This window comes from Lethenteron reissneri, chromosome 23 (genome assembly GCF_015708825.2).
Source record: "Lethenteron reissneri isolate LAM-NWPU_2019-01 chromosome 23, ASM1570882v1, whole genome shotgun sequence".
NCBI lineage: Eukaryota > Metazoa > Chordata > Hyperoartia > Petromyzontiformes > Petromyzontidae > Lethenteron > Lethenteron reissneri.
The window spans coordinates 5,586,575-5,613,487 of record NC_083801.1 but is presented as its reverse complement, the minus strand read 5'-3'; the positions used below and the strand labels follow the sequence as shown (position 1 = coordinate 5,613,487).

Genomic DNA, 26,913 nt, shown 5'->3' with positions numbered 1-26,913 from the left:
GGCCATCTCCGTCGGCCACGTGGCGTGCTAGAGAGTGGGTAAGCGCCACGTGGCGGCATGTATTCGTAGTGCGAGTGAGAAGAGACGAGAGACAACCCAAGCTGTACCGAAGATTTATTAATAAACGATTCAAGTTCTTATCGTGTCGGAGACGCTCATTACATGTGTATTTTAAAAGTGCTTTGTTTAGCTTTTCCTATAATTTACACGCATATCGTGTTTTTGTATTGTAACGTTGACCTACTGGACGTCTGTTTTAAAAAAAGAGCTTTACAGCTCGTCGGATTCCTCCAGTGTCAATACAGATTCTGATTCTGAAGTTTGGTCAAATGAACCCGCACGACCCGCAAGGGTCTTGTATGGATGTGAAGTCACGCCACAATTATAATGAGCATCGGTATTTATCCTGGAGAAATCCGATGAGCTATGAAGCTATTTTTTAACAAATGTCCAGTAGGGGCGGATGAGAAAGTTACACAACAGACAAAACACAACAACGATACGAGTGCAACATATAGGAAGGGTAAGCAAAATCGCTAAAAATAAATAGACTAAACTTATTATTTTACCAGATAAAGCCCACCGAGCTGCACTGTACATCTATTTTTCAGAAGCGATTTGACGTCACGTCGCGAGTTTCTCACGCGTGCCCGATGACGTCACGCGAATGGGTTTTAACGCGCGCCCGATGACGTCACGCAGCCGGTTCTTTTTTACGCGCGCGTCGACGTCACGAGAGCCAATTTTTTCGTCACGCGCGCGATGACGTCACGAGACACAGAATTTCTCTCGCGCGCGATGACGTCACGAGAGACAAGTTTTTGTTCCCCTCACGCCCGCGATTACATCACGCGCCACCTGTAAGTTCTCTCTCTGGCGCGCGCGATGACGTCACGGCCACGGCTTTTCTCGCGCGCGATGACGTCACGAGAGACAAGTTTTTTGTTCACCTCACCCCCACGATTACGTCACGCGCCACCTGTAAGTTCTCTTTCTCTCTCGCGCGATGACGTCACGAGAAACGGCTTTTCTCGCGCGCGCGATGGCGTCACGAGAGACAAGTTTTTGTTCCCCTCACCCTCGCGATTACGTCACGCGCCACCTGTAAGTTCTCTTTCGCTCTCGCGCGATGACGTCACGAGACACGGCTTTTCTCTCGCGCGCGATGACGTCACGAGAGACAAGTTTTTGTTCCCCTCACCCCCGCGACTACGTCACGCGCCACCTCTAAGTTATCTCTCTCGCGCGCTGACGTCACGAGGCACGGCTTTTCTCTCGCGCGCGATGACGTCACGAGACACGGCTTTTCTCTCGCGCGCGATGACGTCACGAGACACACGGCGCGGGCTCGCGCGCGCGATGACGTCGGCTTTCCGGTGGCGCGCACGTGACCGCGCAGGGAGGGGGGGGCGGGGCGTCGGTGGCGGTGACGTCACGCCGGCGAGACGCGGCCTGGCGATGGAGGGTTCTCTCTACAAATGGACAAACTACCTGAGCGGTGAGCGGCGCGAGTGGAGCTGAGCGGAGGCGAAGGGAGACCCGTGGGGTGACGGAGCTGTCGGCTCTCGGTACTGCAAGCGGCGCCCCCCGACACTGAGCGGATCGTCTGGACGCCGCTCGTCGTCGTAACGGTTCCGCCGTCTTGTGGTTGTGGCCCCCCGGGGAAAGTGGTGGACGCTGATTTTGTTGTTGTTGTTGAGCCTCCATATCCTCTTGTCAGCCCTGCTTCCTCCTCCAGCATCACCACCACCACCGCCACTCGACTCGGGTCGTGATCGTCAGCGCTTCACCCCTTCACCCAACTCACTCCCTCCTCACCCCTTTCCTCACTCCCCACGACGTCTCACCCGTCACCACTCGCGACTCACCTCTTCATTCTGAAATCTCACCACGAATCTCTCATCCTCAACCATCGACCCCCACTACATCACCCCCTCAGCCCGACTCTCTCGCCCTGTCACCACATCCTCGGCTCACCTCACCTCACCCCAAGAGTGGTTCGACGGCTGTGTAGTTGTGAAGTCGGGACAGACGATCGATAACGAGGATGTGAGGTGCTTGTGGCACCATCGAGACATGCGACATGTCGGGGTGCCACTGTTCGATTCGTGCCCTCTTCAGATCCAGTACGAACGAGAAGATGCGTGAATGAGAACACGGCCACATTCCGTAGAGCTTCAAGGTAGAGATGGTCAAAGCACTTTCGAGGCAGCGTAACGCGGCTCTGTGCGAATACACCGCAAAGTCAGATTGGTTATTTTAAAATTAAGTAAGACGGCTTGGCTTGTTGGTTACTGCTCGAGGCGTTGCAATAGCCATCTCAAGCATTGACGTCTTGAAATCCTTACCTTTTCTAATGACATGTTAGGCCATTGGCAATCATTCTGTTTAAAGTGAGCAGAGCGTCGTGGTGGTGGCTTTTACGTCCACAATGGGTGTGCCAGGACAGGCATATGAGGGTTGAACTTTGACACGTGAAAATAGCCTGGCATTGAACGTGATGGTTGGTGCCAGCAGCATGCATTGTGAAACTAAGGAACAGTTATATGATACTGTTTATATTTCGCCCATGGGCTGCTTGGTTTGTCAAGGCTTAAGGTAACCCCCTGTCCAGTCTGGCTTGACAGGGACGTCTCAGACGTGTGGTGCTGTAGGTGATAAAATCAACGCTGCAATCCCAAGTTCTGAATATTTTAACGCCGGCTTAAGGTAGTTTACAGACAATATAGTGGAAAGGCTGTATATACAAGAATGTTGCTCCAAGCAAATGATGGCAGTGGCGTTTTGTATACAATGTTTTGTATCGGTAGGTTAGTACAAGGGCAGTGTTTCCGAAGAACGTTAGGGTTCTTAACTTGTGATGTTCATGTTTGTAACATATTTTTCAACAATGCCAAGGGCAGTTTAAAGTTATTGGTATCATTTCATATACAGTACAATACATTCTTGTCATAGAAATAACTAACAGTAGTCTGGTTTACGTTACGTGCAAGTAACTATAATATACTGTATTTACAAGTAACATGTGATTATTCTCACACGTTGCATCGCGTCATATACATTTCACAGCATCCACAGCATTCACATTTACCTATTGTCCAACCAAGGTGTCAGTGTCTGCACCGTCATTCTCATGACACGGATTCTGAGATAGCGACAACTTTTGAATTGCTTCATCCAGCAGTGGACTGACCATGACAGATGATGATGATGGCAATACGGATATGCCACCTATTGGCTGGCCGAGTGATCTGCCAGCAAAGCTGGTACAGTATATTTCGATTCTTGTCTTTGAATTTTGACAGAGAATACAGGTTGCATCACTTTGCTCAGGGAAAACTATCTTTGGCAAAGTGCTGATTGTTAAAAACGTCGAACCGGTCCATCAGCCTAAACCCGAGTGGCGCGTTTCTTGCCCTCCATGGCTCTTGAAATGTTTATCACCAGCCTCCTCCACTGGCATATCAGGCCAATGTGAAATAAGCTTTTTATCATCCCGGTTGACTAGTGCCCATTTCACATTATTTCACCATATTTTTGGTCCCATTGCGACAATGTAACTCTATGACAGGTTTAAATAACTAGGTAAAATGCGACCTATAGGTTCACATGCAATTTAAGAGACCAACTAAATAACACATTCCCTAAAGATAGATGAGTTGTCAATCAGTGATGATAATATTTGTCTGTGTGGGTCTTTTTGGTAATAATGATTTTCTGTGAGTTCAATTTACTATAGTATAATGTCAATAATTGTATATGTATTGTTTCATAAACTACATGGTCTAATTTAGTTTCAAAGACAATGCATATATTATCAGAGTGTGTTTTTGGTTTGCATTCTAACCACAAGTATTGTAGTTAATGCATACATGATTCCTTGTAAAAGGTTTCGGTTTGGTGTTTTAACATCTCAACACCTGTTTTGTTGCCAGATAAAAGGGGAAAACCTATTCTCATTGTCTACTTTAGTTCTAAAATCTGTGATCACAAATAATGACAAGCTGTAGACTAGTTGGGATAATGTCTTCCATAGGGTTATTATCCATTGTGTTTTTTTGGCAGCAAAAATGTTTATCACTACAAAATCAATATGTATCTCTGCAGCAATAGTATTGTGCGGGTGTATGTGCAGGTTAGATTTAGGATTAGCCTGTAAGGAAGAATCCTACCGAGCCTCTAATAACCTGTAAATGGTGCATTTTCCATCAGGAGTTCTATGACTTATGACAGATAGTAGATAATGAGTGTTGAGGGGCTGGTTACAGTAATGATTTACTTGGATTACTGAAGTTGGTGCAGTGATGCGAGATTTGTTGTATTGTTGATGGTTATTGCTGTATTGACAGGTTGGCAGCCACGGTGGTTTGTTCTGGATGGCGGTATTCTCTCGTATTACGACTCCCAGGATGATGTCAGTAAGGGCTGCAAGGGCAGCATTAAAATGGCAGTGTGCGAGATACAAGGTGAGTGCTCTGTTACGATGCACAAACTGCTAATATCTTATGTACACAAATGCTTTTCACAATTGCAAGGCGAGGTGATGCATTTGATCATCACCGAAGTCTAAGAAATACAGTAATGGGAACATAATTAGGACAGCACACTTAGGCATGTTCTGTTATTATCAATATCATATGGTATGCGTGGTGGATGGGGTGAAGCCTAATGTACAATTTTGAAAAGCACAAACCCTATGAAGTTCATTATTTTAGAATTAACTTCGTGTTTTATTAATTTTGAAGGGAAAGCAGTGGAATAAGATTATATTGGTAAAGAATCTGATTCTGAAAAAATATATTATTGATCAATTCGTAAACATAATCAGGCTTACTTTTGTTTGTAACTTGCATTATGTGTTAATATGAATGTCTGCATATTCAAATAGTAAAAATAATCCCTTGAGAGAAACCGAACTGTTAAGAAGCCAACATAGAGCAATAAACCTGGTTTTAAACAGTCTCTGCTATCTCCCCCATGTTCAAGTTCACGTTTAGGAGTTTTCATTACTCTGCATATGTCTAACTCACACTTTTCTTCCTCTGAATTTCCCTCATCACAGCCTCCCATCACCCATGTCTGCATGAAGCACATGTTTGTTAAGCATCTGGGGATATGGCCATATTTATACACTTTACAGATCCAAATCATATAACAATAATAATACTTTAATTGTATATAGCGTCATTCATGCCAACAGCATCCCACAACGCTCTGGGATGCTGAATAGTGTTTAATAAATTGGCATCAATGGGATATAGAGCACAATGCAGTGGTCATTGTAGAACCGGTGGCATCGTGTCTTGTGTCTGCGGGCAGTGCATTCATCAGATGGCACGCGTTTGGATCTCGTCATCCCTGGGGAGCAGCACTTTTATCTGCGTGCCATGAACGCCGCTGAACGCCAATCCTGGCTTGTGGCCCTGGGCAGCTCCAAGGCCTGCCTGCATGACAGCCGCTCCAAGAAAGAGAAAGGTTGGGATATACACACTGATCGACTCGTTAAATACAATCACTTGTTATGCTTATGATACATCAAATATTGCATAAAGACACATTATTTTAAGTAATATGCAAACGGTACCGTTAAGCTAATACAATGAATGTCATCGAGCCTATGAGATATGAAAACATGGCTGAAACGAACCAATTATTTTAATCAAATTGCGTCCCCATTCTCAAATAAGCATTTGGCTGATGTCATCTCCATTGCCTTTCTTCAGGCAATTATGGAAATTAGATATTCTTTTCGCCATATATTGGTTTCTCCACAAGATAATGGATTTTGAATTCCTAGAGATTACTTTTCATCATTGACCCCAAAGAGATGGTAGACTGAGCTAACCCTTGACTGCGATTTTTACATGAAATTTTCTGTTTCTGTACTATACATAGCCAACCATGCTATTCGGAGGTGCGTAGCAATATTATTTCAAGCTTATGTAAATATTAATTATATTAATAACAATCAAAAGTAGAGCACATGATATACGTTTATAATCTTTCAATGGGGCTGTTTAAATTCATGCATGACATATATGTAGCCATAGAGCCTTTCACATTTTGTGGCCACAATAATTGATTGCAGATCCTTTAGCCTCCGATCACATGTGCGTAATGTTTTCGATGTAGATTGTTGAGAACCAAATATTTGACATTTTGGAGGCCAACCAATGGTTTGAACAATCTGGATTTTGGAGATATTTTTTACCATTGATCAATCAGGTGCTCTTAAAGACAAATTAATTTTTGACTTAAAGCTTTCGTGACTGCAGGAATTCATATTCCTTGGGTCTTTTGGTAAAGTCATGTAGATAGGTTCAAATTCATGAAAATAAAATTAACAAAAAACTACGACGTTTTGATCACAACACAAGCGATTGTCATCAGGAAAAAAACAGACCGAAAGACCCAAAGAAGACAAATTAATGTAAAATACCATTAAAATACCATTCTTCTTAGCTTTTGTAGACTGATGTGGTATTTCAGTCAATGCAACCAAATTCAGTCCGAATAAAAAAACAAGGCCTTAATAAAATATATGTAGAAAGTATTTGCACTTTTCATGAACATCGAACAACTATACTGAGATTGCATAAGGGCAGTAGAAAATTACAATTCAAAAGAGGAGTCGAGCGAGGCGGTATACTCACCACGGTTACTTTGAGCAAACATTTGAAGAATTTTTTAAAAAACTAGAATTGACAAATACATGCATAAACATTCATGGAGAGAGTATAGCCATCTCAAATTTGCTGAAGTCATACAATCAATGAATGTTGCATAGAAGCCTGAAAATTTTTGCTCAAAATAAATATTAAGTAAAAAAGTAATATACAAGTTTGCCAAGCATAATCAATTGTTAAGGACAACATTTGAAAAACACGACAATATATACAAGCTGCAAAATTATTAATAGTTTATCTGTCTTAAAATTATGAAAATGAACATCATTAGGTTTTGGAAAACCAAATTTGTTAATGAAAAGCAGTGTATCTATGTACCTGATGAATTAATTATCAGTCAGTGCTTATTTCCCGGTGTGACATAGGGATCGTAAACATCCACAGTGACAAAGAAAATTAAGCAAAAATTGGAAAGTGTGCAAAGAAGTATGGATAGATTTATTCTTAAAATTAAACTGAGAAGCAGTAATATTAAAGCATGGACCAGGGAACAAATGTAAATTATTCACTTTCATATTGACATCATATTGATTTGATGGGCAGAATATATCGCAAAAATTAATGATCACCAATGGATGAGACTAGTGATGGAATGGCGGAGATATGGGGCGTTGCGATCAGTTAGTGTGCAGGAATGAGCTGGATTGCAGCGTCACATGACTGTGAGAAATGGTGACAGTGTGGGGAAGCCTTCAACAATTTGAGATTTGTGGATAGCAAATGGCTGATGATGGTTTTGAATTAAAATTATAAAAAACTTTACATATAGAACTAGTATTTTCAGCATATGGAGGGAACTCTGTAAGACTTTGCTGGTAATGTTTCATTTTGAGGGTTAATTTTCATTTTTGTTTGTGCAGAGATTAGCGAGACCAGCGACTTCCTCAAAACCAAAATGTCAGAGTTGCGACTCTACAGCGACCTGATAAAACAGCAGATAAACACAGTGCGGGAGTCCCTCCAGCCAGGAGAGAGTCGGACACGGCCTGACATGGAAGTAAGACTGCACACCTGTTAATGTTCATCAGATCATCTTTCCTACGGTGTCATATAATTGGGCTTTGTTTATGTTCTCATTTTTATTAAGAAGTGTAATTACTCTCATGCACATGCATCTCTATAAACATAGACAAAGTCCCTCTGCTTCAATGGCAGCCGTTTACCCCGTTCTCCGATGTGCAACACTCATTATTCCTTCTCTGGATATCTATATTACCGTTCTCGTTACATCTACAATTCTGTATCCTTCCCTTCCACCCCCATGTAACTATATTGAATTATATGGAGGTGTTTGTGTTTTTTAACATTGGGTTTTTTTCAATGATAAAGTTTATCTAAAAACACATTCTAAGCTGTGCATCGCTCGCTTTGCAAAAGTAACATGAGTTTTCCTCGTCCTACTCCGCAGCACTCATACATTGCCTGTGTTTTCAGAAAATGAATGAAGCATCATCACTGCTGGATGCCACATGCGGCACGTTTCTAAAGACCCTGGAGGAGTGCATGATCATCGCCAATTCCAGCTTCAAGCCAGAGCTCTTCCACTTCTCTCCACCACCTTCGCCTGTATCCCCTGTCTCTCCTGCCTCCGCTCCCTTCCATATCAATCGGGTAGGTCCGTCCGCCAGGACAAGGAGCCTAATTTCTAAGGGTCAGCATGAAACACCACCTGGATTTATGTACAAATAAATAGATCAATGCATTTTTAAAGAAACAAATGTAGTGCTGCATTTCCATATTATATCTGACTGGGTGACACTACGGTTAGAGTAATCAGCTCACCCTGCCACCGCTTGTCTAACAGTCATTACATTTTCATGTTTTAAACCTGAAATAGAAGCCATTTGTTGATGTTGCTTATTTATTGCTCCCAGTTTTAAGGTTACAAACATTTAAAAGCAAACAGCAATTGAAGACGATTGCTTGTGTTGCGATCGAAACGTCGTGATATTTTTATTATTTTTCTATCTACGTGGCTTTACTGAAAGACCCATAGAATATGTATTCCTGCAGTCACGAAAGCTTTAAGTCAAGATATTGGTTACTGTTTTATGATTACAATGTTTCAAAGCAGTCATAACTACCCGATCACACTGATGCTATGGCAGATTGATGAAATATTTTTGGGAGCAGATCGGTTGTTTTGTACATTCGTTGGGCGTTGGTATTTGTTCTTCCTTCAACTCACCTTAAAAAAAATAGTGTCGTACATTAAAAGAACTCTTCAGTTGGAACACAAGTTGGCCTCATCACTAACCCACAATGACCTCTGTGATGACGTATGGTCAAACAACGCTCATGTCCTACACAGCATGAGGAAGTATTGTGTGCCAGCAGTGAATTGACAAAGGCCTGTATGTTTTTCAGAAATTTGGAATGAGGGCAAGGGCTCTCGTTTAATTATTTATTTAAAAGTTCCTTGGACAACTGTGTCCTGAGGGTCTTGCTTTTTGTGATTAAAAAAAAAATGGGCAGGTACAGACTATAAAAAAAAGCATTTTACCTTAGTGCAACATCGTAATTGCTGTGTAAGCTTTAACTTACCGACTGCCTTAATAATCATACACATAACCTTTCAGTAAACAAATGAACCATGATGACATTGACAGATTACAGAAGGCCTCTCAAAGTCACCCTTGGAAGTCCACTTTCCAGTTGGCCTCAACCCTATGGGCAGTAATGTTTAAATATTCCTTGTCTTGGACTGGAGCCATTGTGGCATTTTTTAGTATTCTATTGATGCAATACAAATATAGTTTAACACACATTGCTTAATAGCAGAGGTGGGACAAAGTCATTGTTATGCAAGTCCAAGTCGAGTCTGAAGTCATCAAATTCATGACTCGAGTCTGACTCGAGTCCAAGTCACATGACTCGAGTCCACACCTCAGAGGTGGGACAAAGTCATTGTTATGCAAGTCCAAGTCGAGTCTCAAGTCATCAAATTCATGACTCGAGTCTGACTCGAGTCCAAGTCACATGACTCGAGTCCACACCTCAGAGGTGGGACAAAGTCATTGTTATGCAAGTCCAAGTCGAGTCTGAAGTCATCAAATTCATGACTCGAGTCTGACTCGAGTCCAAGTCACATGACTCGAGTCCACACCTCTGCTTAATAGTGCTTGTTGCTAAATTCCAACTCTGCTCAACAGCCTGTCATTGAATAATTAAACAAAGCTGGGCATCTGTTGCTCCACAGATGTGTGTGATGTTGACAAGTTGAAATGGCCCAAAATTGTCGGGAAAATGACCGCCTAATGTTACTTGTCTTGGGACCACTGGATCATATTTCCCAAAAAATATGCGTCTGTGTGTGTGGTGTATATCTTCACAACTGAAAACATCATTCATTTGAATGTTATGAAATAACTTACAGGCAGTGCATGCAAACCCGTATTTAAAATTAATTGGACCAGTTATGGTATTTCATGTCTGCTTAAAAGCAGGCCTTGTAGACTGTAACCACACAATAATGTTAGTGTCTAAAATTGCTGTTAGAAAAATTTTCTCTAAATGAATGCAGTGTTTTGTTAACTCATGCAGTCCTCTCAAACCTTGTGAAATACCGTATACACTTGCGTTTCCATTTAACTTATGTTTATTTTCAAATGTAACATTGCGTGCATTATTCATTTTTACATGTATACATTTTTATTTTATTTTATTATAATTGATCTCAAATTAATGAATCGCTTACTTTTTACGTGGCACAGTAGATTCTAAAACTATTATACAGAGATTAAAGGATTGTCGTTAGTATAACCATGCTAACGTTATTAAATGATGCATTAATATGTTTAAAATTGTCTTCCCCAGATCAAACGTACGAGCCAGCCAAACTTTGGGTCCCTTGAAAGGTTAGTCGATGTTGTTTGATTTTGGTTGTTATATAAATGATTGTTATTCATTTATTAATCTGAGAAAGCTACACATAGCGTTATTGTTTTGTTATATTGGATGTGTACTCGGGCATGCTTTGATAATAACAAGCAATGTCTTTACATCTATATATATATATATGAAAGGAAATTTGTGATTGTGTGTCTTTTCAAAAGCGTAACGGAGTGTGCCTGCTGATCGCAGGTAAAGTGAAATACAAATGTGTTGCAGGTCTAAGGTGTTCTTCGCACAGCGTTGCTTTATTATTTCAGTCGTTTACTGCCGTACGCATTCTGAAAGTTGTGTGTGTCTGCTGCAATCGCGTGTATGTGTACCTATGGACGCGTGTGCGTTTGTGTGGCGGTAGTGTAGCGGTTAGCGCGCTGCGCTACGAACCCGGCGACCAGAGTTCGATTCCCACTCATGGCCACCACCAATGATGATTATTTGAATTGGTCCTGGGCCTCCCCTAGGTCGACTCGACCTCAAACGAGTAACTCGTGTGGTGTGAACATCGCCACTGGGGAGACAAAGGCGGCCGGGCGTCGTGAATCCAAGTCCCGGGCGAAGCCGGGTAGTAAAGCTAGTTATTAATAAATTGTCTTACTTGAGATGGCTTGTGCTTGAGTTGAGACGTTGAATGTGCTTCCTCACTGTGGGTCTGAAGCGTAGCTTGCAGCTTTTCCTACAATGTTCAATATCTCAACATTTGACCACTCATGTCAATGATTGTCAATGACAAACAGCTATGTGATTCCCATTCTGACATTTATCCATCCAGCAATCCTAGGCATTAATAAAAGTATCAATGCCTATTTGCGAAAAATGTAAATGCAATTTGAAACAATTTGCTGCGGCAGTAATTGATTTTTATATTTCCTTTTAACTCTGGTGCTTTGAAGTCATGCATTATTTAACATAGGCACTTTACAGTGAACTTTGGTCATAATGCATTGCTCTCAGGACAGGAAAACTTAACCTGTATTTGCCAAAAAATTTAAGAAATTATAAGCATCTCTGTAAATTCCAGCATTGGTGATCATGTCAGCTGGTGGCCTTGTTTCAGTGATGAAACTCAGTATTCATATGGCAGGAGTATCTCCCTAAATTAGCATTTTTTACTGCTTGGCTTGCATTCTTGTTTAAGGCACGCGACTCAAACATGGAGGATGGACAGCAAGCAGCAACATCAGCAGCATGGAGGCACGACAGTTGTGAGGGATTTGGAAGAGATGGCATCGATTCGATCCCTGAGGCGGCTCCAGAGGCAGCGATCCCCGTCACAGTCAGATGCTGAGCAGCACCTCCGCGCGGCCACCACTGCGCCAGAGGGTAAATGGTGACGCGAACATGTTGCATTTATTGGATTGACAGATGATGATGTGGTTCGAGTGTGCGACTTGCATCCGGAAGGTTGTCAGCGTTGCCGTAATCCCGGTGGGGGTTTGATTGAGCAGTTTGTCCCTTCAAGATTCAGGATACGTTAGCAGCGATTTTCGTGTTAATAAACTGGGACTTGCCATAGGAATGTGGAATCCATACGAATGGCTGACTGATAATAGGTTTAACAAAATACAATGTTACGCTCACAAATAACGGGAAGGGATGGCTCCTTTCATTCTTTTGCATCCATGTCATGTAACCACCACATCAATTAGGACTCATCAGAAGAGTACAGCCATCACTGTTCACTGCTTCTGGTAGCCCCGACATATGGAGAGGATTTACACCTACACTTTAGTGACTCCCGTGAACACTTGCTTAAAATTCAACAATTATTCAAATCCAACACTTTCCGTAAATGATGAAAAATCCATTAAAACAGGAAAATGTGTGCAGACAGGAAACATTAAACAACACACAGAGGAGTGCTCACAAACAGCAGTAAAGTACAACTCCCATCATGCCTTGCATGCATGTTATGTGACCACCACATTGCATATATTATTGCATATACAATGCTCTTAGCTTTGCATCAATAGAGATACTCATATTTATTTAACTCTGACTTTACTCGCCAGTTGCTGAATGTAGAATATTTGGAGGGCGGTAAATTTATGTACATCTGCTGTTTGGGCAACAAACAAATTGGTCAGGCTGTAAACGTTTGGATATTAATCAGGTCCGTGCAGGCCACTCAGGTAAATTGGAGGATACAAATATGGTGTTATTGAACCTTGTTTCAACTAGACCCAAGGATATTGAGTATTGTGAACCGTTTGTCAAGTGGGTAAGGTACACATGGTAGAGAATTTGTACCTTAGAATATGATTTTTAAGACACGTTCAACAAGATGGATAGATTCACTTTGATGGTCATAGATAATTACACCCTTTGATTTTGTGGATAGAGGATTGAACAGATCTAGAAATTATTTAGACATTAGATTGCAGAATATATTCTGCCAGTGGATGAGAGAATACATTCATGAAGGCATTGTGATGTGCAAGCTTTTTTAACCATCTGCATCAACTGAGATGGTTAAAAATTGTTACGTAGCATTTATATATTGAAATGTAGTGTATGTTGGATATGATGCCCATGCATCATGTTCTCATGCTTTTAGTAGATGAGTGTGACAAGTGGGGACATGGATAAAATACCGAAGAGCTTGATAATTAATTAACCGTAGTGGATGTTAAACATGGTGGCTGAAACTTAATTAAGAAACAGGAATGTCACATTCCTGCTTAGATGTTGAACGATGTGGGATGTTAGATTCTGGATGAATTGTAATACAATCGCCAAGGTGTGTGGATTCGGAAAGATTTGCTTCTTTACATCAACATATATGAACAGCAACATTATTGTTTTTTACACAAACTGCTAAATCATTTACAAATGTACAATATTTTCAAATGGCTCCGGCTTATGTCGACATATCCTGTAGAACAAAAAAATCTGTTTGCATTTTAAGTGAGTGTTTTGCATAATGTTTTATTTCACTAATGTAACAACAAAAACTGCTTTTAAAATAAATCTATTTTGTGACAATCTTAACAAGGTTTTTCTGTAAAAAGTCAAATGTAATAACAAGAAATAAAAATTCGCTTATCATGTATCTTTCATTTTAGGTCAGAATTCAATTTCGGCTACCGCTCCATCAGAAATGGACAGTGTCCAGTGCTCGGCAGAGCGTGCAGAAGAAGAATCTGAAGACTCTCTATCTCCACACGATTTTAAGGATGCCAACGGAGACTTAAATGGGTCTCATGTGATTTCAGAGCAAGCACTTCCACAACCCGACTCTCCAATTGGTGTGTAGCTATAGAAGAAGTAAATGCTTTAATGGGACCATCACTGAGTGTTTATATTCTACCATGCTTGTGTCAGAGTGGCAGGTCTGCTTTGGAACTTGCAGTTGCCATTGAAGCTTTGTGATATCATACAGGATGTATGTGTGTGAAAGGAAGATTGTAAGTTATTGTGTTTTTCCCCAGTGAATTCATAATTGTTCTTCAGCCAAATAAACCGTGTTAAGAGGGATAAGTGTATTTTAGTAAAAACAAAACCAAAACAAAGCATAATTTAAATGTGAACTTTCATCTAGGCACACATTTTTCGTCTGGTGTTCATGTGTGTTGTGTATTACATATTAGAGTCCTGTCAACTCATTTTATTCAGGGTTCATAGGTTGTATACATATTTTAGTGCTGCAACCAATCAACGGCTGTTTTTGACATCAAGAACTAAAACATTTCAAGCATTTCACTGCTTTACCAACAATGGGGCATTGCTCTGAACCACGAGTAGAAATGACACATTCCAATGGTCGGGGGACCATTCTCCCATTGCAAGAATTCTGTTGACTTCCCACAAAGGGGACTCATTTTATTGACCCCAGAGGGATGATCAACTGAGTCAACCTCTGGCTGGAATTTGAATTTGCAGTCTTTCAATTGTAAGGTGAGCGCTCTAACCACAGCACCACCTAGCTGGATAGCCAAAATTATTTAGGTGAAAGTAAATCCAACAAACATAAGCCTATCTATGAGCTGAATTCATAAAATAAGCCTATGTACTTGTAAAGCACTTATGGCTCATGGCTTTGGTTGGAGGTTCCACACATTTTTTCTCAGATTTTACAGTATCAGGTGAAACAGCAAAATAAAATGTAATCTGTAATATTTAATTCTCCCATGCCAGGTGGTGACCAGACTGATTCTCCTGTAAATCTATCTGGACTTAATCATAGTTTGGTTAAGTAGGATCGGGTAAAACCACCAGTCATTCAATTAAAATTTCTACATGCATTACCTGAAACTAGAAATCTGAAAACAGTGTTTGCCAATCACCTGTTCTCGAGCCATGTATGGAGGCTTTTCTTATGCATTTAGTTTATACATATATCCATGTATAATGTGTTCTCTAGATGCGTATATTATACAAGCATACGTGTACAATTATACATATATAAATAAATACTTATTCTATTTATGGCAGTCTGGTTTTTCATGGTCAATAACTAGTCCTTTATCTGTTGCAGCCCTAAAATGTGTTTGTTACAGAGTTTATGTTCTGGTATATGCAACGTCTAGAGTCGCTGGGTAAGGTAAATGAAGGCTTTAAGAGTGCATCCACAACATGTATTTGTTGCTGTTACATTGCTAACGTGATTACACATTTCCACACCAAGTGTACTGGTCTCTTTGAAGCACATTGTATTACACATGTACCTGTGTGCATGTACATCTCTTGTCAATCCACATCTGGATGAGGGCCTTCGGACACCCGCGTGGGTCACGACGGGTTATTTGACTACACTTCGTTCTGGGGAGTGCTGGTTGGTGAATGTGTGGAACATACAAAAACAACAATGTTTTGCTGTAATAGCCTTTGCTGTCCATGTAGCACCCACAGTCTGTAACACCTGTATTGCATGGTGTTGGCCCATCCAAGCACTATCCAAGCTCAATCCTGCTTGACTTCCGAGGTATCGTGGGATCGGGCACATTCCGGGTGATTTGGTCGTAGGTGTGATGCAATATATAGCACTACATAACTACTGTTACCTGTGATAACGGGAAAAATCAGTTGGACCATCGTGACTTGTATCAGAATAGCTCATGGCATAATATCACTACAACCCCTACCTTGCCATGCAGTGTTGTATATTGTGTTTGAACTGGCCCCAGTTTATAAACGGATCTTGTAACTCACGCGCACTGTGCATTTATATATTGTTTGTACAGTGTAGTTTATGCATAATATCGGGTTTGCTATTGAAATGTTGCACTTTTTATATTTCATAGCACTTGCACATACAGGATGTGAATTATATACATTTTATAATGAATATAAGAATTGCTCAAATAAGTTGATGATTTTGCATATAAAGATGGGTGGGGGGGGGGGGAATACTGGATACGGTTTTAAGTTTGTGCCACTTTTAAAAAAGTTACACTGCCATTTCTAAAGTGCTTAGCAGTAAGTATCGTCCATCAATATTTTGCTGTTCCACCCATATCCCATTTGAGAGATTTGTTTTCATCCAAATGACATCATCTTGAAGGCGTCTTAAAGTGTCGTAGAAAGTCCTGCTTTGGATGTTGGGTCATAATCCTTGCTGAGTTTATCTTTAGTGGTGGTTGTAAAAGACTGATAAGGAGGATATTTCAGATAAAGTAGAGACGTTCTAAAGCACCGCTGTGCTTTTTTACGGTTCTCTGTGCCACAGGTGTGCCTCATACACACAACTTTTTTTTTTAACAAATCTCAATTCACAACTCGTGTGTTTGTGAAACCAACCCAACCCAGATTATATGTGAAGCGTTTTGAAAATGATTTTCAGGCTTTCATTTCCATTGTACGGATATTTTTTTTCACGTGACTGTTGCTACCCCTGCAACATAGAAAAAAATAATTAAAAAATTTGTCCAAATGGCTCAAGTTACAGATACAATTTTTGTGAGTTTTAAGTTGAAAAAATAAAAACCCTGACAGAAGATTAATAAAATGATACATTTCAAATGTGTGTATACAGGCACAACTTTTAATAGTGCTCAGGATGTGTTCTTGGTAAATGGAGCGCTATATGACACAGCGCTGTAGGAGGTTACTATAACATGGTTCCAATGGAGATGCGTTACCGACCGTGATTTTTTTTTACATTTGAGCGATATGAGGGCTTCCTTGGGGTATCAATAATAGCCTTAATAATGATACTGTACACATGATAAATGTATGAAAGCATTTTATAAATAACAATAATCACTTAATTTATAATGATATAAACAAATCCAATATGATTTACTCACCAGTGCAATCGGAGCTTGCGTAACACGTTCCGCGGGAAGCGAAACAGTACTTCCTAATGTCGATTACTCGATCCATGGATTGCCAATTAATCGACGCAGTGATTAGCCCTCGATGATTCGATACTAACGTCGCTTTCAGATCGACTGAGCAGGATGAATACAATAACCTCGATTAAGGTTCCACAAGACCATATGTAGGCAAAGACACACCTATTGGTTACGCCATGCCGACTTCAATATATGGGATGATTCGCGCAGGAATATTCCTCCAAAACAAATATCGCTATGAGAGGCAGTGCTCCAAGAGATATGTCTGTATTTGAATAGAGCATTTGCGTGAATAAGCTTTTTTTGTTTTCAATCAACCATTTTTACGTCATAGCCAACCAATTAAGGCACCATATAATTAATTACATTTGGCATTTGTGCCATTATAGCACGATGCTAACACAAAGATACTGTGTTTCACATACTTGGTCGACAGTAGTTTAGGAGGGAGCTATGTTGCTGTGTGTAATCACAATTAAGTAATTCGTGGGTATATTTTGAAATTGAGAAAATCTGCACCACGACGCCAGCACACGATGGATTACTCTTAAAATTACCTTCCGGGATTTGTAAACGTTCACTGTGATGCAGATGCCATTAAAATGCTTGGTTCATGCACTTTTAGCAATACACCCCGTATTAACCAGGGTGGCCTGCAGGATGCCAGCCGTTAGCTTCCTAAAAAAAACACTGCTGGGCTATTTCATAACCCTGTAACCTGTATAACTAAAAAAATAAGTTTGTTCACTCCAAGCGAACAATTTCGCACCATTTTTCACAGATGTAGCACGGACATCACGGGAGATACAAATGACGTGCATGTGGTCGAATCCGGAAAAATAACACCCTCAAATGGGGGGCCATCTGGAGGCACTCGGGCTCAATGCCCTACCACGATGGGGCGCAGCAGATTAACGGAGAAGGGGAGGAAGAGGGGAGAGGGGGAGGAAGGGGAATAATAGTAACCTAACACAACAGGAAACAAAGTAACACGTTAGAGCGATGTCTGGGTTTATCCTTTTTTATTTGCTCTAGGTCCGAGGAGCAAAGGTAGTTAGGCCCTTACTACAATGCTTCAGTGTCAAGAGTGTATCCCTTCACCCCGGCCCCCACGATTCAGATGTAATGTTTTTTTTTATTGGTTCTGTACTTGTCATTTGTCCAATAAATATAATTGTCAGCATATGCACGTACATTATGCTGAGGCCATAGCTGTGGATGTTTCGGCAACGAAAAATGAACTAACTTCAAATTTGTTATATTTGGCAGGGTGATAAATATTTCAACTTATTCTTCGAAGGCCGTGAGTTCAAATCCTCATAGGTGGGGACTTGAAGATCATCTTTCCAGGGTTGCTAAAATAAGTATTACCTTGTGGGAAGGCAGCAGTGGTTCTCCTGTGAAGAAACTGGACTGTGCTGTAGGAATGTTGAATTTCCCTCTGGTTTAGGATTATTAACAGTGGTGAATGTCATTCGAGTACTTATTTTAGCCTTGGTATTTTGATTATCAGTTTTTGAGCGATCCTTGCTTTGAAATGACTACGTGGTGGATTACTGGTAACTTATTATAAATGCCATCCCTTAATGTCATTTTTTAAGTTAAATCTTAATAGCATCCTGATGTTCGATAAATATGACTACAGTGTGATATTTATAAAAATTTGATTTTGTGTGCCTGGTATGCTGTTTATATATTTTCTTATTTGATTATGGAACTTGTGTTTTAAAGAGAAAATAAACATTGTAATGGTAGTTTATGTTCAATGCAAACATTTAAATTCCTTGGCGCAATATTCATGTTTGGTCATATGTAAATAGTTTTAAACAGAGATGTCACAAATGGATGGAGGTTTAAAATGACAACCCTGTAATGATGTTTTATCACAAATTGCAAACAAACCATGGCACAAAGGCCTGCATCTTGGTGATGTTTATTACAGCGTAAATTCTGTCAACTTGTGTAACGATGTAGATGCCCTTTAGATGCTTTCTAGCATTCCGTTTAAAAAAAAACTAATTTTGTATTTGTTGCATGACGTTAAACTTGCCCTACAGTGGTTTATGACCAACCTGTCATGGTTTCGTAAATGTGAATTTTACATTTTACCTGAAACAATAGGACACCCCTGGCATGCGTGGCATCGTGCCAAACTCGATCTGTCCGATTGTCTTCAATGCCACTCGTTCTTCAACAATTATTGGGTTGATTAAGCGATGTTGATTGTCTGCCATGCATACTTTAACTTTCTGCAATAAATTCCACAATAACATTACACTGTAAAAGTTGTCCCTCAAATTGGAAGTCGTGTTCGTTAACTGAAAAGTTTCGTTTTTTTCTTCATATTATATTATGCTTGTTTACCCAGGAAAGCCCCAATGAGTCCCAATACTGATTTGCAGAAGGGTCCTGCCAAGTTTTTTTGCAGTAGGGGGCAATGTTGCTATACGTACTAGACCCTGGATCTATAAACTGTTTTTTTAATTTACCAGGTAAGGCCCACTGAGCTATACATATCTTTTTCAGAAGTGACCCGGCCACAAATGATAGCTCAACGAAGTGGCTTATCATGTGGACATTTAAAGCAAGCCCAATACTCTAAACGCATGTTTCGAAATGTGGAGGGAAAAACCGGAGACCCTGGAGAAAAATCCATGCGACCACGGGAAGAACATGCAAATAGGGGGCGAACCAACAAACAGGGCCTGTGCCACCCTGTTGCTCATGTAATTTGTAAATATAATTTCAGTGGAGTACCTACAGTGTTGCAGAGTAACGTTGCAGGCCACAAGGTCAAAAGGTCATCAGCGCATGCCTTTGATACCATACATTACCATCTCTTCTGCTAGATCCTGTTGTTGCAAAATCAACATCTGACTTCCAAAGTAAACTCTTACGAAATACCACCATTTGGCTGGGTCTGGTGGTCAACCTGTGGTTGCCACACCAATGCCTGCTGATGTAACATGCCCGATTCTGTTCTGAACCCGTGCCTCGCCTATTTCAAATTCCACGTGCTGCTGACATCTGCGACACTTGCAAAAATGTTTTTCTGGCGTCTTCTACATACATTGGTATTCCGGGGACAAGTTGGCATTCTTTCCAAGTCGCTTTGTTAAATGTCCAGCTGTCTAACCTGCATATCACAGACATCACTTATGGCTCAAACACCGACCTTTTACAACTTATGTTGCCATATTCTGCCATCTCACACTCACTGATCATGTAGTCCATGAAAATGTCGATGCTCAGCTAGCACTTGTTTTGACAGATCATCCAGTTGTTTGAATGTATGTGGTAAATGTATAATGAACATGTGTTCATGCTAAATGCATAAACAAAAAACACCTTCACACGTCTTCTCAGCTGATTGGAACTTGAGGCCAGAGGTCGCAAACGGGTTTTGATGCCTTACCCGTACCCGTACCCGGCTGCACCAGGGTCGCAAACGGGTACCCATACCCGGCCGTACCCGTACCCGGCCGTACCCGTACGGGTATCGGGTAACTGATTGCGGCCTCTGGGATGAGGCCATGTTGCAGGCGTTGGTGGGTTGATTCTAGGAACTTGAATTGTGAGAAGAGACAAGACGTTGGGAAATGAGTGACAAACGGTTACTCACCAGTGACTCACGGCCTACCCGTACCCGTCGCACTAGGGTCGCAAACGGGTACAAGTACCCGGCCGGGTACGGGTAGCCGGGTTTCGGGTAGGGTATGGGTATCGGGTACCCGGTTGCGACCTCTGCTTGAGGCTCTGTCTTCTGGGGGATTTCCAGCACCACTCCTGTCCCTTGTGCTCCTCTCCTTGCCCCCCACAGTGGCCATCGGTGGTTACGTGGTCACAGCAGCACAGAGGCCCGCGTTGGCAGAGCCAACTTAGTGATTTTGAGTTGGCAACTTGCTCATTTTGAGTTTTCCTCGCAAATTTTTTTTTATCAAAGCGACTCGTGAAAAATCCAGCGACTTTACAGGACGAGAACTTAGCGTAGATTTAAGAGCAATTAGAAGGAATTATTTAGGATCTAGTCTGAGCTTACTTTTGTTTAATAGCGTAGGTATATCTAGTGACTTTTATATGTTCGTTTGGTGACTTTCCAGCACTAACCCACGTTGCTCAACAGTTTAGCTTCACATTTGTTTATGTTTCCCAACTAAGTTTGAATTATTGCATTAGCTCTGTCTCTCTGTCTGAGGCTGGGGTCACGAGAACTATCGAAAGATGATCGTATGTAAATAAGGAGTTATTTTGAAGTTGCGTTGCTATTAAGATCTTGCCCTATAAATGGCGTGGGCATATCACCTTCCCGAAATCAAGAAGACGCACAAATGATGCCATTTTGGCACGCCTTAACACAAACATCTGTTTTTATTAGATAAAAGGGTAAATGTGTGTATTCTCATTTACAATAAAATCACTCGCATATATTGCAAAATAATCGTATTTTAAATTCCAAAGCATACATTTCGTTAAGTGTAGGAGGAGGTAGTCACTGCTAAAAGCCACATCGGTTTTCTGTGGAATTATGACAATTATTCCCTCACCACAAAAGACCAGCAGAGTACCACATTCCATTGGAATGCTGTCGTGACGTGATGATGGTTCGATTGCTGGACTTGGAATCCAGATGTTGCCAGTTTGCTCCCCCGACGCGTCACTTGAAACACAGGTGCAAGTTTCTTAACCCCCCCCCCCACCTCCACCATTTCTATCCACCAAACAGCAGTATAAATGGGTACGCCACTAATTTAAGGGGCCGTCAATAAATGACGTCACGCGATTTTGGACGATTTTGACCCCCCCCCCCCCTCGTCACAAAAAGTCAAATCCCCCCTCAAATATGACGTCACAAAGCTCTGCCCCCCCCCCCCCAAAAAAAAACATGCTTCAAATCGCTTTAAACTATTGTCATTGTTGTGCGTATTTAATGTGGCGCTGCACTCTGATGTTGTAGGAGAAAACATTTATTAAAACGTCTATTTAATTAAGTAGAACATGTCTATATTTGTTTGAAGTTGTGCATTTTGATGTGACGTCACATTTCTCAAACCCCCCCTCCCTCATCGTCACACATCGTCACAAATGTCTGACCCCCCCCCCTTCCCCCTAGGTGCGTGACGTCATTTATGGACGGTCCCTAATTTAAAAGGTCGCATGTGGCGGAGTAAAGTGTGGGTACTCACACATCTTACAAGACGTCTGGCCAGTGTGGAGTAGACCAACAACTCTGCGCTGCACCTTTTCCTACCACATTCCATGACATGTTTTTTCTTTCTTTTTTTAAAGGCTAAACTAAATGTATCGTACACGCAGCTCTTTGAGCAATCACCTCTTAACCTGTAACGAATATCAACCAGAGCTCATGACTGAGTGGGGCTAAGGAGGCCAGCTGAGTCGGCGCATCCAAGAGATGAAGACAAGACCCATTAAATTATCTTTGACAATCCAAAGGACGTTTACATTTTTTCTCACTACACACCTGGGGAATTAAATAAGCATGTGGGCCACTCTATGTTCATCAAGTCAGGCATGGTGAAAATTGGTGTAACACGAGGACGTTAGGTGCAATACTATTCTGAGTGGTAAGAAAGGGATGGTCTTGCAGGCTTTAATGTCGAGGTGAATTTAATTTGAACTTACAACTACATCCTCCCTTGAGCATTAGTGCGGTAAGAAAACACTGCAAGATTAATAAACGGTTTGGCCACTAAGACTTGTTTTGGTATTAAAATGGGAGTACGTCTTTCAAAACGACACGAGAGCTCCAGAACTTTGGAAGAGTCTGCCTTTCGAAATACTGTGAAATGTTCTGAGAATATCATGAGATTAAAATCAGTTATTCATCTGTGCTTGTTACAGTGTACATGCCATTCCATGAATGATGCTCTAATCCAAAAGAGATGGGATAACCATGAAGTTGATTAAATTTCTTTACATTTGTTAAATCTTTTTTATGGGTTACCATGTGTTTCGTTAAGTAATACAATGGTATTGAATACTTTACCTCATTTAGGTCAATCATATGACCATCTTCTGCACATATATAGTTGAAAATGGACTTCAAGATGACTAGTTAGCGCTTCACAAAAAAACAAGTTGATGAAAATAGTTTTACTTGATTGTTAATCTCATTGGTTGGGATCAACACAGTTAAGTTTTGTTGTAAGGGCCCTCCTGTATACCAGTACCTGTAAGTACACTCAAAGCTGTATCAGGGCTATATTTTCCTGGCAGTCATTGATAATATAAAGGTTGCACATAATTGCCATTTTTATTTACTCATTAGGTGGCCACTCCCAGCATTGCAAGCCCAGTGGCTCGCTTAATCTCCTGCACATATGAATGCAACATATCTGAACCAGTCTTAGGCTCTCTCTCCACCAAATCTGCGTGGCCAGCGAGGTTAAGAAAGGGTCAAATAACCCCACTGACTGACACAGAATGGGGAAGGCCTTCCAGGAGCAGATAGATAAGGTGCTGTGAATATTTCTACTTTGCATATGCTTTGTGGAGGCCATCTTGCCCGGTAGTGCTGTGGAAAAGTGCTCGATTCTATTCGAGGTATGTGAGTTTTACTCAGATTTGGGGTTGACTTAGCCCATCACCCCTCTATGGTGTTGGGATTTCAACAGTGTTCATCTTGTGGAGAGACTTCTTTTCACCACAGGAATGTGGAATTTCCGCGACTGACCACCAATGCAGACGAGCACCGACTAATCCTTGTGTTTTTTAAATCAAGTAGTGAGTTAGGTGTTATTCTTTAAATTATCATAAAATAGGCTTTCATTTGCAAATAAAAGTAATCTTAGGACATTACTAATGCACACAGTATTTACTGTTTGCAAAGTATACCTTTTAGCTGAATCATTTACCAAAAACCAACCTCATAACAGTCTTGAATTTGTAATCATGTAAATACTATAACAAGATCGGTTTAATTGTTTGCTTGTATTCATGCAGTAAAATACATTGAGGGCCTCCTAGGAATTCAAAGTCCTTTGTAATTACTTGTCCATCAGTACGTTAAGGTGTTGGGAATTCACGGCCAGCTTATTACATCATCTTCAGCTATGAGGGAATGGAAGAACGGTCTCTTCACTCACTCTTCCACGTAGAAATGCAACCACATTTTCATATTTTAATCATTCATTTGTTTATGCTAACAAGGACATTCTTGTGCATCAGTGGGTGAAACAAACATCAAGCCATGTGGATCTTGTCCGAGTAAAACAGCCGATGGGCCATATGTGGTGAAAATGTCCGCTACATTTCCAGGCGCTCGGGAAGCTCACATGCTTATACAATACGTATCTGCCTCTAGTTTTTAGTAGTGTTGAACGCAATCCGCGATTCTCCTTGCCACGTTACAACTCTAGCTACAATCTTAAAATAGTGGACATCCGTGCTGTGATCCAAAGCAAGGTTTCAAAGTACCCAACTGCCACATTAAAGTCAATCATTCGACATCAATAACACTGCCTTCTTGGTCAACACATTTCATTCGGGGGTTATCCTTTATAGCCAACGTAATGTTCATTTCATGTTTTCTGCACTATTCAAAAACAACATCCAGATTCATTTTATTCCACCACCAACGTTGACATCGCGCTTTCCAACTTCACACTTCGTGACCACGTGATTTGTTCTTCAGTCAACCTGCCAGAAACAAGGACATAATAGCAATGACACTTTTATCGACATTGCAATAGTAAGCGCAGGTTTGATATTTTATTTACACGCATTTTTAAGGTCACACATAATGATCCACCTGAATTATTGAAGGCCAGATTAAAGAGGTTTCACCAAATGCATTATATAAATGAATTAATAAAACATATAGTAAGTCTCGATTTAAAGCTTTTGCGACTGCAGGGATTCATATTATTGGTTCTTACGGTAAAGTCACGTAGAAGGGAAATAATAAAATAATACAAATAAAACAATAAAATTATCACGACGTTTCGATTGCAACACAAGCAATCATCATCAGGTGTGAAAAACACAGCAATTTAAAAATAAAAATAAATACAAATTCTTGCTGTGGTTTTCACACCTGATGATGATTGCTTGTGTTGCAATTGAAACGTCGTGAGAATTTTATAGTTTTATTTTTATTACTTTATTATTTCCCTTCTACGTGACTTTACCGAAAGAACCAAGAATATATGGTAGTCCTCGCTCACATGTGGTGTTCACGCAACATGTTTTTCACACAACGCGGAATGCGCACCCTGTTATATTGCGGTTTCTGAGTGGTCGATGACGAACTACTTTCTTAGCGGTGCAGTGATACGGCACGTGGAGTGATACAGTCCCACTGGGGCCTATCCTCAGCTATTTGTCCCACCATCTCACTGTATGTGCATTCATTGTATCTCGCCAAACTTCATCGTTACATTCTTTATGGGGAAACAGTTTTTGCTGAAAGCGTTTTGCGCCTGACGCGGCACTTTTCAGGAATGCATCTACTGCCTTAAATGAGGACTTGCTATAATACACCAAAACCGATTGTGACTGAATGACGGGCTATATTGGCTCCCAAACTGGGGTTTAAATATTAAATGTCTGTCAAAGGCATAATTAGCCGATCACCCCCCTGGCATAAATACAAATATTACCAATTTACAGGAAGTTGAGAGGCGCGACAGGAATACTGAATACCGTGTTCATCGTCAACCCTGCCTGATAACAGAAAACACATATAGGAGGCTTACATTTTGGACAAGGGTCTTTCTGCTAAAGATTGCCAATTTTCAAATTGAACCTCAAATTCAAAGTCAAATAACACCCCCCCAAAAAATGCAATTAACAATGTCAAGATATATACGCCCATGAGTATCAGTGTTATCCTCTCGTGGACATGGGTGTTTGCTGGGTATTCAGTCTTACTTCCTTGATGCAAAATGACTCAAAAATGAATCAACCTTCCAAAGCAGGAACCATGAAAAATTCGTAAAACTCCTAAGTTTAGGGGGCAAATAAAAGACTCGTTATTACCAACAGAATGAGGATGCACCTCACCTTCAACAGAGAGAGAGCTCAGCTGAGACTGCCGTTTGCCCAATGACGGCCGTGTAGGTCCCTGTGTCCTCGTCGCTCGCAGCCAGCACCTCCAAGCGGTAGGTCTTGCCCTCGGCACTGAGCCGGTACTTTCGGCCGGACTTGACGGCCTCTCCCTTGTGCAGCCACTTGACGACGATGCCCTCGTGGGAGAGGCCCAAATCCAGGACTCCGACTTCGCCCTCCGTCACACAGACGTCCTTCATCTTGCGTACCACTTTCACAGCTGTTAGAAACGGCGGGGATGGATGCAGTTATGCCAGAAGACTTTTCTTTTTTGAATACATCAAAGGCATTATTATTATCAAACAAAGCAAAACGATAATCGTTTTTTTGTGTTAGATCGTGTAAATATAAATGTGTCGTTAAACCCGCCACCACCAAATACAACTAATTTGTAAGGTTTGGCACGTAAACAAAACATGCCATAATTGGTTCTTTACCCTTCTATCTGGCAACAAAACTGACACCTTTTTGCAAGGAGTCATGTTTGCATAGACCGCAATACCTGCAGTCATAAATACAAACAAAAGACATAACTCTGATAATGTGCACTGTCCTTGAAGTTGATTGGTCCACACCCGAGACAGCTTTCCTTCGAGCCTAGTCTCATATGGGTTGGACCAGATGACGCCAAAAGGCGCACAACTCAAGGACAATGCACCATCAGAGTATGAGAGCTCGGGGCAAGCATCTACACTATGGGGACCTCATTTGCCAGTAAAAATATGATAATTGGTTCTTTACCCTTCTATCTGGCAACAAAACTGACACCTTTTTGCAAGGAGTCATGTTTGCATAGACCGCAATACCAGCAGTCATAAATACAAACAAAAGACATAACTCTGATAATGTGCACTGTCCTTGAAGTTGATTGGTCCACACCCGAGACAGCTTTCCTTCGAGCCTAGTCTCATATGGGTTGGACCAGATGACGCCAAAAGGCGCACAACTCAAGGACAATGCACCATCAGAGTATGAGA

At 41.1% G+C, this 26,913-nt stretch overlaps 2 protein-coding genes across 7 annotated transcripts in view; one reads left to right on the top strand and one right to left on the bottom strand.

Moving 5' to 3' along the window:
• The first annotated feature begins 1,403 nt into the window (after positions 1 to 1,403).
• Positions 1,404 to 15,724, top strand: PLEKHA3 (pleckstrin homology domain containing A3). Of its 6 annotated transcripts, none has more exons than XM_061556944.1 (8): positions 1,404 to 1,498; positions 4,350 to 4,466; positions 5,332 to 5,475; positions 7,547 to 7,683; positions 8,121 to 8,297; positions 10,503 to 10,543; positions 11,713 to 11,897; positions 13,640 to 15,724. In XM_061556944.1, exons 1-8 carry the CDS (start codon positions 1,459 to 1,461, stop codon positions 13,828 to 13,830), a joined length of 1,032 nt encoding a protein of 343 aa, XP_061412928.1. In that variant the 5' UTR covers positions 1,404 to 1,458; the 3' UTR covers positions 13,831 to 15,724. The 6 variants fall into 6 exon arrangements, with proteins under 6 accessions (XP_061412928.1, XP_061412926.1, XP_061412931.1 ...); XM_061556942.1 differs by having other exon boundaries at positions 5,320 to 5,475; XM_061556947.1 differs by having other exon boundaries at positions 1,465 to 1,568.
• Positions 15,725 to 23,994: 8,270 nt separating this feature from the next.
• The window catches only part of LOC133345875 (titin-like), a 47,771-nt gene continuing 44,852 nt past the window's right edge, over positions 23,995 to 26,913 (bottom strand). The window contains 2 exon segments of the mRNA XM_061556940.1: positions 23,995 to 24,526; positions 25,892 to 26,156. Coding sequence (XP_061412924.1) covers positions 25,894 to 26,156 — 263 coding nt within the window. The 3' untranslated portion in view covers positions 23,995 to 24,526; positions 25,892 to 25,893.

What these genes read in the sequence shown, in the direction of transcription:
- PLEKHA3 (XM_061556942.1), top strand. Translation starts at nt 1,459, where the DNA reads ATGGAGGGTTCTCTCTACAAATGGACAAACTACCTGAGCG. An exon ending in CTCCCTTCCATATCAATCGG is followed by an intron (nt 8,298 to 10,502) that starts GTAGGTCCGTCC and finishes TGTCTTCCCCAG; the next exon opens with ATCAAACGTACGAGCCAGCC. An exon ending in GGCCACCACTGCGCCAGAGG is followed by an intron (nt 11,898 to 13,639) that starts GTAAATGGTGAC and finishes CTTTCATTTTAG; the next exon opens with GTCAGAATTCAATTTCGGCT.